This window comes from Mandrillus leucophaeus, unplaced genomic scaffold (genome assembly GCF_000951045.1).
Source record: "Mandrillus leucophaeus isolate KB7577 unplaced genomic scaffold, Mleu.le_1.0 Scaffold395, whole genome shotgun sequence".
NCBI classification, from domain to species: domain Eukaryota; kingdom Metazoa; phylum Chordata; class Mammalia; order Primates; family Cercopithecidae; genus Mandrillus; species Mandrillus leucophaeus.
Window position 1 is genome coordinate 581757 of NW_012104198.1, and position 14797 is coordinate 596553.

General features: G+C 44.9%; 1 protein-coding gene across 1 annotated transcript in view; it reads left to right on the plus strand.

Moving 5' to 3' along the window:
- The first annotated feature begins 816 nt into the window (after positions 1 to 816).
- SHROOM4 (shroom family member 4) overlaps positions 817 to 14797 on the plus strand; it is a 225904-nt gene continuing 211923 nt past the window's right edge. Inside the window, exon 1 of the mRNA XM_011991341.1 lies at positions 817 to 959. Within this exon, the coding sequence (XP_011846731.1) occupies positions 843 to 959 (117 nt within the window). The 5' untranslated portion in view covers positions 817 to 842. The remainder of the gene's footprint in view (positions 960 to 14797) is intronic.

Below are 14797 nucleotides of genomic sequence, written 5' to 3' on the forward strand. Positions count from 1 at the left end.
AGCACAGTGCTACCCATAGACGCCAACACTGAGCCAGGGTGCGGGGAAGCCCGAGCAGGGGGCATCCTCAAAGTGCTTCTTTATTTAAACTATGCTCTGGGGCAAAGTTTCATAATGACCCCACACACCTAGCGCGTACACACAGAGCAGCCTACACACACAGAGCAGCCTACACACACAGCCTCACTGTGTCCCCTGGCCTGCTTGCTTTACTTTCCACCCCTCTAGGCAAGGTCCACAAATTAGCAGCCTTTTAACCCTCCCAGATCTCCGTTCTCGGGACCTTCAGAAGAAAAAGGCAGTCAGAGAAACATGAACGCGCTAATCAGGAAACCAGCGTTTCAGCCCACTCAGCCACGCGGGCCGTCCACACTAACGACTTTCACCTCCCCTCGCCTGGACTGGCTGGAGGGGCGGGGAACCCGGCAGTAAAGAGGAGGACCAAAGAGGGGCCCTGCTTGAATGAAACAATGTAACAATTGATGTGAGGCCTCGCCTCGCTCCCACTCCCCAGCGATCCTATAGGCGAGGTCCCAGTGACTGCCCCTCCCCATTGCTCCGTTTTCTTGTCCATTACGCGCTATCCCTCCGCCTCTCCTTCTTTCTTTTCTTTTCTTTTTTTCCCTTCTCCTTTTCCCCCCTCTCTCCCCCTTTCTCCAGCTCCGTGTCATTTCCTCCTTGCGCTCGCTCGCTGCCTGAGCGTCTCCAGCCGGGAGAGTAGGCGGAGCAGGGCGGTGCGGGGTGGCGTAGAGCTGGAGGGCGATGGTGGCGGAGCTGCTGGGGGCGGAGGCAACGTAGCCCCCTCGGAAAAGGAGCCCGGCGGCGCCTGAGCCCAGCCGAGGATGGAGAACCGGCCTGGGTCCTTCCAGTACGTCCCTGTGCAGCTGCAAGGGGGGGCACCCTGGGGCTTCACCCTTAAGGGGGGTCTGGAACACTGCGAGCCGCTCACAGTGTCTAAGGTAAGAACTGGCGGCTCCTGTCCTAACGGCGCCCAACTTTGAATGGACAAGCGGGTGCGAAGGCTGCCGCTGAACGGGGCCCTCAGGCCAACTTTGAAACTTAGTTAGGGCTAGGAGCGAAAGCCCCTCTGAACGGCACGGAGGGGTCTTGCCACCAGTCCAGGTGCAGACATCCCCTAAGGGTGGCTGGAACACAAGCTGGGAGCACAACTAGCCCCCAGCTAGAGCCTTGCGCGCAGACACACTCGCGAGGGCGCTGGGGCAGACCTTGCTCCCCCACGTCGGGGCGGCTACTCCCCTCAGTTTGGGCTGGAGGAAGTGGAGGCCGTTGGGGATTTATCCTTGGAGGCCCCTGCGTCCCTACGGGACAGTGAAGGACTGAAGGGACAGTCATCGCGGCTTGGCAGCTCTCTTGGCAGTGTTGGCCCCTCCATCGACGGGCGGGCCGTCCCTCCCAGGCAGGTTGCAGGGCTAGGGGCCGGTGTGGGAACGGAGATGAGGCACTGGTGGCTTTTGCCAGCCTCACTTCCCACGGCCGACGCGCACAGAGCCATTCAGCTCTTGGGGCGTTGTTGCCGCCGGTTCGGCTCGGCCTCTCCCTCCCTCCAGAGTCCTGCCCCAGCGCCGGCGAGATTTCCTGCACGTTGAGAAGTGTGGAGGAAACTTTTGCGCCATGGAGCGCAGCTGTGCTGGAGCTGCTGCTGCTGCTGCTGCCGCCGCCGCCGCCGCCACCGCCGCCGCCGCCGCCGCCGCCGCCAGGGTTTGTTTGTTTTAGGAGTCTGTGATCTGCTGGAAACCAAGTTGCAGCTGAGGACAGGAGAGAGGAGCTCTCCTGAGTGCTCCAGAACCCCCAAAGCGAGCCTCCCCCGTAGGGGTGAGGGCGAGGGGAAGGGGCAGCTGGAGCTGTTACCAGGAAGAGTGACTTGTGGGACGACTCACCTTGAGGTGCCACATTGCCAAGTGAACGGACTTCACGAACTTTATTCCACTTTTTTGTTGTTGTTTCTCTTAAATCCTCAAATCCGAAAAGCCCTCCCCCTTCCAACCCGCTTAAATGGCAATTGAAGTTGTAGATGTGGGTTCAGGCTGGAGATAGAAAGATGTGTCTTTTCAGCAGGGAACAAATATCACTTTTTTTTTTTTTTTTTTTTGCGGGGGGGGTGGGGGTGGGGTTCAACATTGGTCACATCTCAGCAGAGGATTCAGCAAATGTATCCCGCAACACACACCCACAATAACCTGTGCGGCATTTTGCGGCATTCGCCTTGCATTGGAGCCGCTGGTTGACTTCCAGTGTATGGGATCCTTCAGGCCTTGGGGCCCACACTCTTAGGAACCCTGGAGTGTTGCCATGGGTGTACCAATCAGATTGAGGAGTCTGAGGTATGCTGAGGCAACATTTTGGGGGGCTGGCAGGGACCCCTGTGATCATTAGCCTCCCCAAACTAGCTCAGATCTTCATATAGCACCCTTTCCCCCATACTTGTCATGTACTTTAACTAGCCTGAGATGCCTTTGTCATCCACCGTCACAACCCCTCCTGAGGCAGTCTCCCTCCAGTGTTCTCTGGAGAAAATTATGTGCTTTTTTTTTTTTTTTTTTTTTTTTTACAAGCCAGGAACTATAATGGTGAAACATATCGTGAAATTCTGGAAGAAATTTATGATTTTAAAAAATATATAGCCAATCAATAGTTTACATGCAACTAAAGAATTTTTTTTTTTTTTTTTTTTTTTTTTTAAAAAACAAAAACACTCAACTCCTTTGGTGAGGGGAATCCTGGCCTTCAGGAATTTCTTCTAATCAAGCTCCTCCTCTCCCCTCTCTTTCCACCAAGGTCACAATGGGATATGCAGCCCTCTATGGTCTGGCAGTTCCTCCCTTTCTTTTTCTCCTCACACCGCCCACAAAATTTCCACAGTCTGCCTAGACAACCTGCCTTGGAGAGGTCACTTTTCAGCTCTGCCCAGAGCTGACCCATCTTGAGAAATACCCCAGAGAGTGCTTGCTGCTGTGGTCCTGGATTATTTTGTGAGCCAGTGAGAGCATGGCAGGGGGTGTTACTAAGTATGGGGCAGCCAGCAATTTGTGGTCTGGCTGGGGGATTATTTGAGGGTAGATGAGGGTTTCCTTGGCCAAGCTGTAGAGGAAGTGCTCCGTGTGTTGAGAGGCAGGGTGCCTTCTAATGATTCCCTTTCCACTGAATGTACAGTTGACCCCTATTATATGAAGGCTTATTATGACATGCATTTAGATATGCAAGGGGTAAAATTATTTCTCCCATTCCTCCTAAATAGCCTAGTTCTTTTTTTTTTCCTTCTTTTTTTTTAAATTATACTTTACGTTCTAGGGTACATGTGGATAACGTGCAGGTTTGTTACATATCTATACTTGTGCCATGTTGGTGTGCTGCACCCATCAACTCGTCAGCACCCATCAACTCGTCATTTACATCAGGTATAACTCCCAATGCAATCCCTCCCCCCTCCCCCCTCCCCATGATAGGCCCCGGTGTGTGATGTTCCCCTTCCCGAGTCCAAGTGATCTCATTGTTCAGTTCCCACCTATGAGTGAGAACATGCAGTGTTTGGTTTTCTGTTCTTGCAATAGTTTGCTAAGAATGATGGTTTCCAGCTGCATCCATGTCCCTACAAAGGACACAAACTCATCCTTTTTTATGGCTGCATAACAGTAAAAGTCAGTTATAACTGGGTTGGCCTCAACAGTATAAAAAGGGACCATAGTATTTTTTAAGCACAATGATTGCCTGTATTGTGTTTTTCTTGACAAGACACTGTTTTGGCATATTTCATTAATTCCCTCTTCATTTTTCAACCTTAATTTTATTTCCTTTTATGATTCAGAACAAAATATCTTTCTCCTTGAAAACAGCCTTCTTAGTCTGTACACACTGATTGGGATGGGTGGAAGGGAATAGAAAGATAATTAGGTTAGCAGATTAAAAACTTGGGTTCTAATCCTTTTTCTGCCACTCTCTATTTCTGGAATCCTAGGTATATCACTTGCCCTACCTGGGTCTAGGCATCCCCATGTCTAAAGTGACATTCAAGTGGGTGGTCTTTAAATGATACTATGACAATCTAGTAGCCATTTTTTTGTTTGTTTGTTTTTGAGACAGGGTCTCACTCTGTGGCTCAGGCTGGAGTACAATGGTGCCAGCTCGGCTCACTGCAACCTGTGCCTCCCAGGCTCAAGCAGTCCTCCCACCTCGGCCTCCCAAGTAGCTGGGACTACAGGCACACGCCACCACGCTTGGCTAATTTTTTGTATTTTTGGTAGAGACGGGGTTTCACAATGTTGTCCAGGCTGGTCTCGAACTCCTTCAAGCAATCTGCCCACCTCAGCCTCCCAAAGTGCTGGGATTACAGGCATGAGCCACCACGCGCCTGACCGAATAGCCAATCTTTTATGCTGGCTCTGGCTCTCTTCTCAGAAGTGTTGCTGCAGAGTGAGGAAAATGAAACTTTGCTTCATTTGCATACAGTGTTACTATTTACAATGTGCTTCCTCATCCTTTATTTCATTACTCTTGCAGCCACACTGTGAGGCAGTCAGGAAAGATTGTGGAGAAACTGATGTAAAAACTGAGACTGATGTATTCAGTGGCTTACCTATGTCTATCATATGGAGAGTCAATGGCAGTCCTACTAAGAGAGTTTCCAATTCCTCTGCTAGTACTGTGGTTTGTGAAGGAGTACAGGGCAATAACTTTCAGGGATGTATCTCATCTTATTAGCCTGCTAATGCAGTGTCCCTTTCCATGCCAGCCTGTAATTCCACACTAAGTGAGGACTGGGTTGTAGGTACACTCTGATGGAGTCTGGGTTCAGAGTAGGAAAGGACTGTTTTGATGACTCCAAATCACTTGTGATGATCTCAGGTCAGGGAGAGACAGAGTTAAGGTGCAGGAACCATGGTGGAAAATGGCAGAGAACCTCCTTTGCAGAAAAAAAAAACAAAACACAGAAACGGTTTGCATCAGGGATGGTGTGGCATACATGCTCAGAGATATCTTGTGGCATAAGTGGAGATATCTGGGGAGTGGGGGAATTTGAAAAAGTAGTAATTAGTGGGAGAAGAGGGCATGCAGTGTGAAAGTCTAGTTCATAGTTGTCATGGGAGACCCTTTGGACCAGGAAATGATCAAGTTGGGAAAATCATCAATTCCTGCTGGTTCCTATGATTTCCTTGAATATGGGGAATTCAACTGCCTGATTTATGGACACTTGTATAGTCTCTCCCTGACAATCAAGTGGCAAAGAAAGATAAATTTTTTTAATACTGTTGCTGGATGTGGTGTCTTGCACCTGTAGTCCCAGCTACTCAGGAGGCTTAGGTAGGAGGAATCCCTGTAGGAGGAATTCCAGGCTGTAGTGTACCATAATTGGGCAACATAGTGTGACCCCACCTCTAAAAAATAAAATGCTATTGATTATCCTAAATAATAGGGGATAGTTTATGATGCTTCCCTATATTGTGGTGTTTCGAGTGAGATCATGGTAACAAGTAAAAGATACATGACTGCTAAAGGAATAGGGTCCATGACATTGGCATTATTGATTCCTTTGGTTAACATGTTACAGTACCTCATTGACCCAGGAGTACTGTCTGGATGGAATGGGGATAATTAGATGTGTCTGATGATATGTAGGCTCATGCTACATATTTTCCCTTTCCTTGGCTCATTTATGGTAGATGTTTCTATCTGGCATAGTGAAGCAAGGGGGGCTAGTTACTGCCCTGGAACAAAACAGGGTGGGATAGGGGAGTAGCCTGGAGGAGAAAGAAGCTTCACCCCCGTCCACTTGATGTGCTCTGATATTGCTTTATAATTTTACCCTCTCTAGACCCAAATCGCTATTTGCAGAGTGGAGGCTAGGCTTAACTGCCCCATCTCTATTATCACAGATGATGTGACAATGAATTAGGCAAACTCTAATACTGTTTGCTGTCCTTAGCCTAGGACAGTGGCAGGATGTGCTCATTAAGTTGTTTTAGTCTGTATCCCATTCCTAGTCTGACCTTATTTCTAGAAGCACACAGAGAGGCAGTTGAGACTTCAAGAGGATCTGGATAAACTCAGATTGAGGTTGTCTTGTGGCTGGAAGTAAATGTAGCTGTGATTTTGAATTCTTGTTGGGTGCAGAGGTGGTATTATATGAACAATGAGAGTTCCTGTGAAATCTTTTGAGCTGTGTTACAGACCAGTGCCTGGCACTCACAAGGGACCTTTGTAGGGTATGCGTCTTTGGAGCTTAGCTCAGCCTGGTTACCTACATGAATTCCCTCCTCATTTCTGCCTCTAGAATCACCAAAGATGTCCACTACCTCAGTTTCCCAGCTGCTGCCCTGTCCCAGAAAGTAGAGGGCATTTTGAGGCATGGATTAGAAATCCATCAGAGAGATACAAAAAAGGTTGGAGGGAGGTGGAGCAAGAAGGATGGGTGGTATAGCTGATAACCCTTGGCTGAGCTTTGAGTCGATACTACTTTTGGCCCTGCTGAGTTTTCATAATACACCTGGTACCCCATTGAGAGCCACATGTATGCTTGCTGAAGTTAAAAAAGGTCAAGCCTATTAGAGGATTTTCCCTCTCCAAAACCTCACACAAAGAAAATAATTCAACTCCAGCTGGAAGACACTTGAACATTGTCCTTTAAAAAAATTAAAATGATTTCCCTCCTTGCCCTCCTCAACCCCCTCCCCAGGAATTTCTTTAAAGAAAAAAGAGAGACTCAGACTTGAGATTGGAGGTTATGGATGATTATCTGGAGGGAACATCATGGCTTTTATAGCTAGGCTTCTTTAGAACTAGGGGAAAAAAAGATGCTGACCCATCTGAGAAAAGTTAATGAAGAACAGCAGGGATTATGGGAAGAGCTGCTCTCACTGCCTGCTCCTCTACCCCTCAAGCACCAAGGGGAGACTTAACTCAGGGCTCCCAGACTAATTCTGTTCTTGATAGAGACCTGGAGTCAAGGAATCTCAGAGTGAGGACAGCCTTTTAGAAGTCACCTAGTCTAATCTTAACCATTTCATGAGCCTCCTGTGCAGTGTCCCTGGGCTTGTTCTACAGTAGTCACAGGGGAGTTCATTCCCTTCTAAGCCTATCCATTCCGTTGTTGAAAAGTTTTGACTGTGGACAGCTTTTCCTTTGTTAAGCTGCAATCATTTTCCTTTTAGCTATCATCCATGGGTCCTAGCTATATCCTCTGGATAGCATCACACAGAACAAGGGTGCTTCCTCTGTCTTGGGACAGCCCTTGGGATATCTGAAGGCAACTATTATATCATCTTGTTTCACTTTTCTAGGAGAGCCCTTGCTCTTTCAGCTGTTCCTTATGGGATGTAGGTTCCAGCCCCTCCTCCTGTTTCCTCCTCGCACTCATGATGCACTTCAGCTTGTCCATGTTCCTCTTAAGTTATGGATCCCACAGCTGAATAGTGTAACTGAGGAGAATCTGACCACAGATGAGTATGAACATTCTTTTAAAAAAAATACAGCTGAAGATCACTTTGGCTGTTTCTGGTGGCCATGTCATACCAAGGCCCCGTGTCAAAATGTTTTAGTGGAAGTAGTTGTGCTGCTATTAAGCCATACCTGCCTAAGGTCTCTATGAAGGCATCTGGGACAGCCACATAATAGATTTGGAAGGGACACATTTCATGTCCTACTATTTATTTATAATTGCCTCTGCCCCTAGCCCTGGCCAGCCTTGGTAAAGGCATTGTAGGGGAGATGAGAGAGAAGACATAAGCCCTGACTTCAAGGAACATATATGTTTAAACAAAGAGATTATTAAGTTACAGAGAAGGAATTTGTGTAATAGAAGAAGGAAATGGCATTCAATGAATAGTGTCAAAGTCAGAATTCCAGATCTTTTTTATTTCCTTTTTACCTCTCTGAACTTAAATTTCTTCCCCTTCTGGAAAGAATAGTTGTCTCTAAGATGGAAGATGCTAACCATATGTACCATACACTCTTCAATTTACAGAGCCCCTATGTAGGAATATAGAGACAGCAGTCTCTGTCCCTATCCACTGTCAGATACCTATTTCCCTGCATACTGCCACTGACACTGATTGGAAAAGCCCCTGCTGTTGCTGCCATCCTTCAGCTCTGGGTTCTTCTGTCTGTACCTGGAATACACACACGAGTGATTCCTGCTGGAGGTCTTGCATCCACAGCCTCTTTCTCCCCATCTGCCCACATTTACCAGTTGTCATCTGAGCTGGAAAAATACCTTTCCTTACTACTAAAGCCTTGATCAGGGAGTGGATTGGAGTGGGACTTAATCTATATTATTACTGAAGGGTAAGGAGTCTAAGGAAGAGAGTGTAGAGGTCTAGGAAACATGTCTTCACTGACACAATGTTATTTATAATGGTTACGTTCAGAACAGTTCTGGAGAAGCCTATTTAATCCATAGTGTATCATTGATTAAATTACACAACCTAACCATCATTTATAATGTCCTATCTACAGGAAATAGAATTCAAAGCTCCAAGCTGCTTATTTATAGAAGGTATTCTTGGGAAACAATGCATTCATTAGTTAGGAACAAAAAGTGCTCTAGATAGCTCTGTTACACAGTTCTGGGGGAGTTTGGGATTCTACTACCGTTAGTGCCCAAGGTGTTCATACCTTTGATGCTGGGACCAGATGTATGTACATGGTTACATTTCCCTCTGAAACTGAATTCCGGGTTACTCTGAGAGTTATCTTGTAATCAGCAAGTAACCTTTTTGTATTGGTTATGTCAGTATCAGGATCACTTTCACTCAGCTTCTATGAAGCCAAAATTTGTGTCTCCTGGTGCTCCCTGAAATACTCCCTTCACACATAATTCAATAAAATCATTAATGAGTAAGTTGAGTTACTATTTTTTCTGGCTAAAGATTGTGTTCCAAGGACTGGGAAGGGGTAGAGGTTTGTTTCCTTATACCTCTTTGCCCCATCCAGTATAAATAAGCCAAGTGGAAAAATTGTCTTATGCATTAGTGTTGCAACAGATGATCCATTCTTCCTCACATCACACTGGCATGTTTACTTGGTCAGATAGCCATCCTGACCAGGCACTAAAGTTGCAAAAGTCAAGATGACTTGATCTCTCAAAGTGAACTCTAACCTCTCCCCTTTGACTTCACTTCCACTTCCTCCTCTTTCACTGTGAGTCTCTGACTGTACCATATCACAACACAAGTACTGCCTAGTAGCAACAGAGACACATTTTCCATGCATCTAGGCTGTCCTTCTTTTATGTCAAGTCTTTGGTTCCCATCCCCCACCCAAGAGCACCAGTTACTTGAGGCCTACATTTTGGACTGTCTCATTCAAGTGCCATTGCCCCTTTGTTCATTCATTGACTGCCCTGCCCTCTGTCCAAAACCCAACTTTTTTCTTTTTTGGTCACAGTGAGCCCTTCTAGTCTGCTGTACCAGCTTTTTCCCTCTTGGCTCAGCCATGCTTCCCGTGGTGGGGGTAGGGAGGAGGGAGAGAGAAGCTCACTGAGTTGAGGTTGATAGGTTTGAAAACACTCAGCAAATCATGACAGAATCAGAGGGAAATTTCCTCACACTGCATCTCTCTCTATTCTTTTTCAGTGATGGACAGGATCTTTGTCACTTTCTTTATATTCTTCTATCAACTTGCTGAACAATCATGGCATGTTATTCTGGCTCGCCACACCCTCCTATTTCTTCTCATACCCTCCATGGGACAAGTTCTTGCTTTACTGAAGGGTTGCTAAGGACCCCAGGATCCTTACTTGGTCTAGGCTGTGGAAGTGTGAAGGCTGACTGACAGCAGGCAGCTCTTGGAGTGCATTGCTTTTCTCCACACTCCTACTTCCTATCTTTCTAGAAGTGGCTGTTTCCTGGTATGTTCTCAGGGAGGACATGGTCTGTTAACTTTCACTCAAGTCTTTTAATGTTACATCTGTGAGGAATGCGGGAGGTGGGACTAATTTGACAGGATCAAGGGTTAACCCAGTTACGAACAGCCCCTTTGTGGTGTCTTCTGTCCCCCACCCTAATGCCACTCAACAGTTTCCTAGCTGTATGGTCTTCTCTCTTTCTTCCTGAGCCTCTGGCAGGGAAGTTTTCAATGGTTCTCCTATACTGCCTTTCACGGTCCATAAGAAACTGATTTTTCTTTTGGGGGAAGGGGTTGGAGGTGAGATGAGGTAGAGCTAGAAGTAAAGCTGGTTTGACTAGTTATTCTGGAAAGGAGTTAGAGTCTCATGGCTGTAGCCCCATCTTTACTTATGAGAGGATGACAAGCTAAAGCCTTGTCTTTGTTGGGCCGCCTTGCTGTTTTCCATTTCTTTTTGTTTGTGTTTGATATAAGTAAAAGCCACCCTGAAAACTTCTACAGGTAGGCGGCTTTGGATGGCATCTTACTCTGACTGAGAGTGTGAGTGATGACATCTTGAAGCTTCAGGGGGTAAGTAGCAGGCTTGACTCTCACATTCTTTAGAGGACTTGACAGAGTTTGGAGCTCTGTATTAATTTAAATTGGCAGTCAGGAAGGATCAAGACAACAAGCAAAAGTAGACCAGGCAAGGATCTGGATACTTCAGTTGTGTGGCTGTGCCTCACTGAGTTCAGCAACCTCTTGAACCCAAAGGTGGTCAAAGCCTAGACATGGTGGGATCGCAGAGGTAGTGGACCGCTGTATAGCAAATACTGCTATTTTCTAGGTGTTTTACATGTATTTTCATTTAACTTTTACAGTGACTTTTTGAGGCCAGATGTTAGTGTTTCCATTGTGCAGATGAAGAACTGAGGCTCAGGAGAAGTTAAGTAAAAGACTCTAAGTCATATAGTAAGTGGGACAGCTGACATTCAAATTTACTTCTGTTCAACTTCAAATCCCATGGTCTTTCTAAAATAGCGTGTTTACACAGGTGAAAGACAGAGAAATAAAAGAGAACTGGATAAGAATGAGGGGTTGGGGGAGGGAGGGAGGGAAATAAGGGAAATGAAATTTGATGCAGAAACTGATAATATTATGAGTATCTGCTCCTCAGAGGTCAGGGTCAAAGAAAGGTCTTTGTTTTGTTTTAAATCTCAAATCAGGGTAAGGGGACTGGGTCAGTATTCAGAAAGCCTAAAGTTTAGTCCTAACTCTGCCACTCATCATTTGTGTGACCCTGGGAAGTCATTTTCCTCTCTGTATCTCAATTGCCATATTTGCAAAATGAGAGTAATACAACCTGCACTGTTGTCCAGTAGGGAGATTCATTTTATCATGTATTTCATACTATTATTAGCAGTATATGTGATTTAAGAAAGCAAGCAAGCGCATTCCACAGGTGTCCCTTATTAAACAGGAATTCTCTTAAGAAAATTTTGAGCCTAAAAATTGAAGTGTATGAAGTTACCTAATCATTGGGAGTTGTGTGAAAAGGCAGGGCACCTTTAGTGTAATGTCTGCTACTGCGAGAAGTTGGAAGACCAGACATGATTTCTGCTAATGTCTGAACAGCCAGCACTTTGAAAGGCTAACATCCTAAGAGTTCTCAATTAGGACTCCAATCAATCAATCAATCAATCAATCAACTGTTCAACTAACCAACCAACCAGTCAACACAGATTTGTTGAGCACTTTGTAAAGTGCCTAACCCTAAACTAGAGAATACAAGAGTTAGCCACCATAGAATACCTGGTCCCTGGATTCTCAAAAGAGATGACAGTTTTGTTGAAGAGCTGCATTACCACAAGCCCAGGAAACAAAAAGCTTTAAGTACTGAAACTGTGGGGTAGGATCTAAGAGCAGCATTTATTCAGTGGGAAGATAGTTCATTGTGGGCTGATGTAGCTGGGTGTTTTGTGGAAAAAGGAAGAATTGGAGCTAGGCCTTGAGGGATAATACAGGATTTAGGTAGGTAGGCCTGGGAGGAAGAAGGACATTGATTCCAGTTAGTACAAGCCCTGCATGTCCTAAAGACACAGACAGAAGACTGAGACCAGTTTGTTCACTCCACAGTATCTTGACTAACAGAATAAGGGCAGAGCATGTAGTGTTTGTTCATTTATCCACTGATTAATTCATTAATTAAATTTTATTGAGTCCCTGTTCTAGGAGCTGAGCCTTCCTATGGCCAGTGAAACTAGCACAGAGCTCCATAGATGTCATTTTTATTTGTTTTCTAACAAATACTTTATAGTACATATTCTGGGCACTAGTTTTCTAACTTAACACATATTAGCTCTTTTATTTTATTGTATTTTATTTTCCTTTATTTTTATTTTATTTTATTTTATTTTTGAGACAGAGTCTCACTCTGTTGCCAGGCTGGAGTGCAGTGGCGTGATCTCGGCTCACTGCAACCTCCGCCTCCCGGGTTCAAGCGATTCTCCTACCTCAGCCTCCCGAGTAGCTGGGACTACAGGCACGTGCCACCACACCCGGATAATTTTTGTATTTTTAGTAGAGATGGGGTTTTACCATGTTAGCTAATTTATTAACTCCATTTTACACATGAGGAAATTGAAGAAAGATTAAGTAACTTGCCCAATGTCATATTGCTTGTGTGGATGGCTACATAAGTGAGTCAGTGGAGATCTTCTTGATTCTTGCAGAGTAATGGGATATAAAGGTGAGTGGATTTGAGCCAGGTATTCTGGATACCCCAGAAAACTGGGCTATAGAATGGATGCAAGTTGGAAGTAGGTAGCCATTTTGTTGTTTGGATAATCAGTGTATTAAGAATAAGGCACCTAGTCTATGGTCATACCACCTTGAACGTGCCCGATCTCATCTGATCTCAGAAGAATAAAGCACTTAGCACAGTACCAGTCACATAATTGCTTCCATGAGGAAAGACCTGAACTGAACAATAGATAGGTAAGGGCATTTTGAAGGAATCAGCCATCTTGGCAATTTGCTGACTTGTCATACATTAGTGAGTTGCCAGAGGTTAGTGATAATGAATACCATTGAAGAAATGAAGAAGAGGTAGGAGTCAGGGATTAATCTAATATTTAAAATCTAGAAGGCTCTGAGAGATGACGGGAATTGGGAAGACCAATCAGGTTTAGTTCGGTTTTGGATCTTCTGAGACTGAGGTGTCTGTAGGCCAATCAAGAAGTCCCTAGGCAGTTGGGGAACATGTTTATTTAAGGCCACTGATCAGTTAAAACAACAAAACATTATTTTAGGAACATAATGATCAACACAGACAATTTACTAATCTACTGGTTGTTGTGGAAACAAGTTAACTGCCAGACAATCTTATGCCCCAAAGATAGTAGAACAGACCTGCATTGTTATTTAATGGGCTTTCCTGGCCATAGCTTTGTCTCGCTATCTCCTCCAATCTGTGGGATGCCTTGTCAACTGAGGTGTTACTGGCTGAAGTTCATTTTGTATAACTTAGAACTTGAAGTGATATGAAAGTCCAAATAGCAAACAAACAAACAAAATAGAAGAAGCTGTCAAAAGGCCAAACTTCAGACTGGAATGTTAAAATGGTTTGGGGCTGTTAAAAAACATCAGTTAACTTGCCAAGATGTTTAAGGACGGTTTTCTCTATATGAAAACCAAAATGTGGTGGCTTGGTAAGGCAAACCTCAAAGCACTAGTTTCAAGTCTGTATTGCATTCTTATTGTTAGCAGTTTTATACTCTCCCCATAGTGTAGTATTATTAATCCATAGATATCATTGTTAATGTTCTACAGTAGTACTGGTTCTTAAATTTGACTTTTTAAAAGCATTGTTAAGCTTTCAAGAGTGATTTCATTGCCTACAGTGGTGTCTTAACCACACTAAAATAAAGGGTAAATAGGGATCTACTTCACAAATTCATTTGTTGCAAATGTTGTTGGGAAATATTGCTTTATTATTAAGAGACTTTTGCAAGTTGGCGTGGTTATCTGACCCCAAACCCTGGCACTGCTGTCCTTTATACTTACATGAAATTCCCAGGAAAGATTCCTTTTATGTGCAGATAGACTTGTCAATGTTAGGACCAATCCAGTCCTCCCCACATCCCCTTTATCCTTCTTGGATTGCCTTTCCGTTGCCACTTTTATGCAACATCACCTGGTTTTCTACATGGTGAAGAACTGAAAATCTGAATGTTGTAAAGATGCTTATGCTATGGAACCTGGTCTAAATTAACTCCTTCCCTACCTTCTTGTAGACTAAACTCACTTCTTGCTAAAAGGCTAATGACCACATGGGTTCCTTTACCTAGCTCCTCTCTCTGACAGGATGAAATAGCTTGTAATTTATAATTCAAATTGATTTGAATCTGTAGCTGCTGGGGAGATTTTTGTGTAAAAAATTGCCCAAGTGCTCTGGTTTTCACAAGCGTCTGCTTGCTAACTTCCCTCTGTTGCATGAGCCCTGGTGGGAGGGTGATACTCTCCTTTTCTAGAAGTAAGGGGCTCAAGATGTAATTTGCATGTTTTTCCCATGCCTTTGGCTGAGGAAATGTGCAGTGTTCTGAAACCTGTCCAGACCTTGCACATACTGTATCTGCTTAAAAAGGGTTTTGGCTCTTAGCCCTTCTCAGCTGCATTAGGGTTCAGGTTACATCCCTCTCCCCATCTAGCCACTAGTAAAAGCCAAAATAATTAAGGATCAGGGAGAGTTAATTCCCAGGTGGGGCCCTTCCATCTCCTATCCCCTAGGTTGGAGCCCTAATTTAAGGCTGAACTTTAGTCTAAGTCTGTAAGTGACAGTGATCTGGAACAGGCCCCAGAAAAGCACTTGACAATCAGGTTTTGCCCCATGCTGGCAGTACATTCTCTCTCTCCCTCTCTCTCTCTCTCTCTCTCTCTCTCTCTCTCTCTCTCTCTCTCTCTC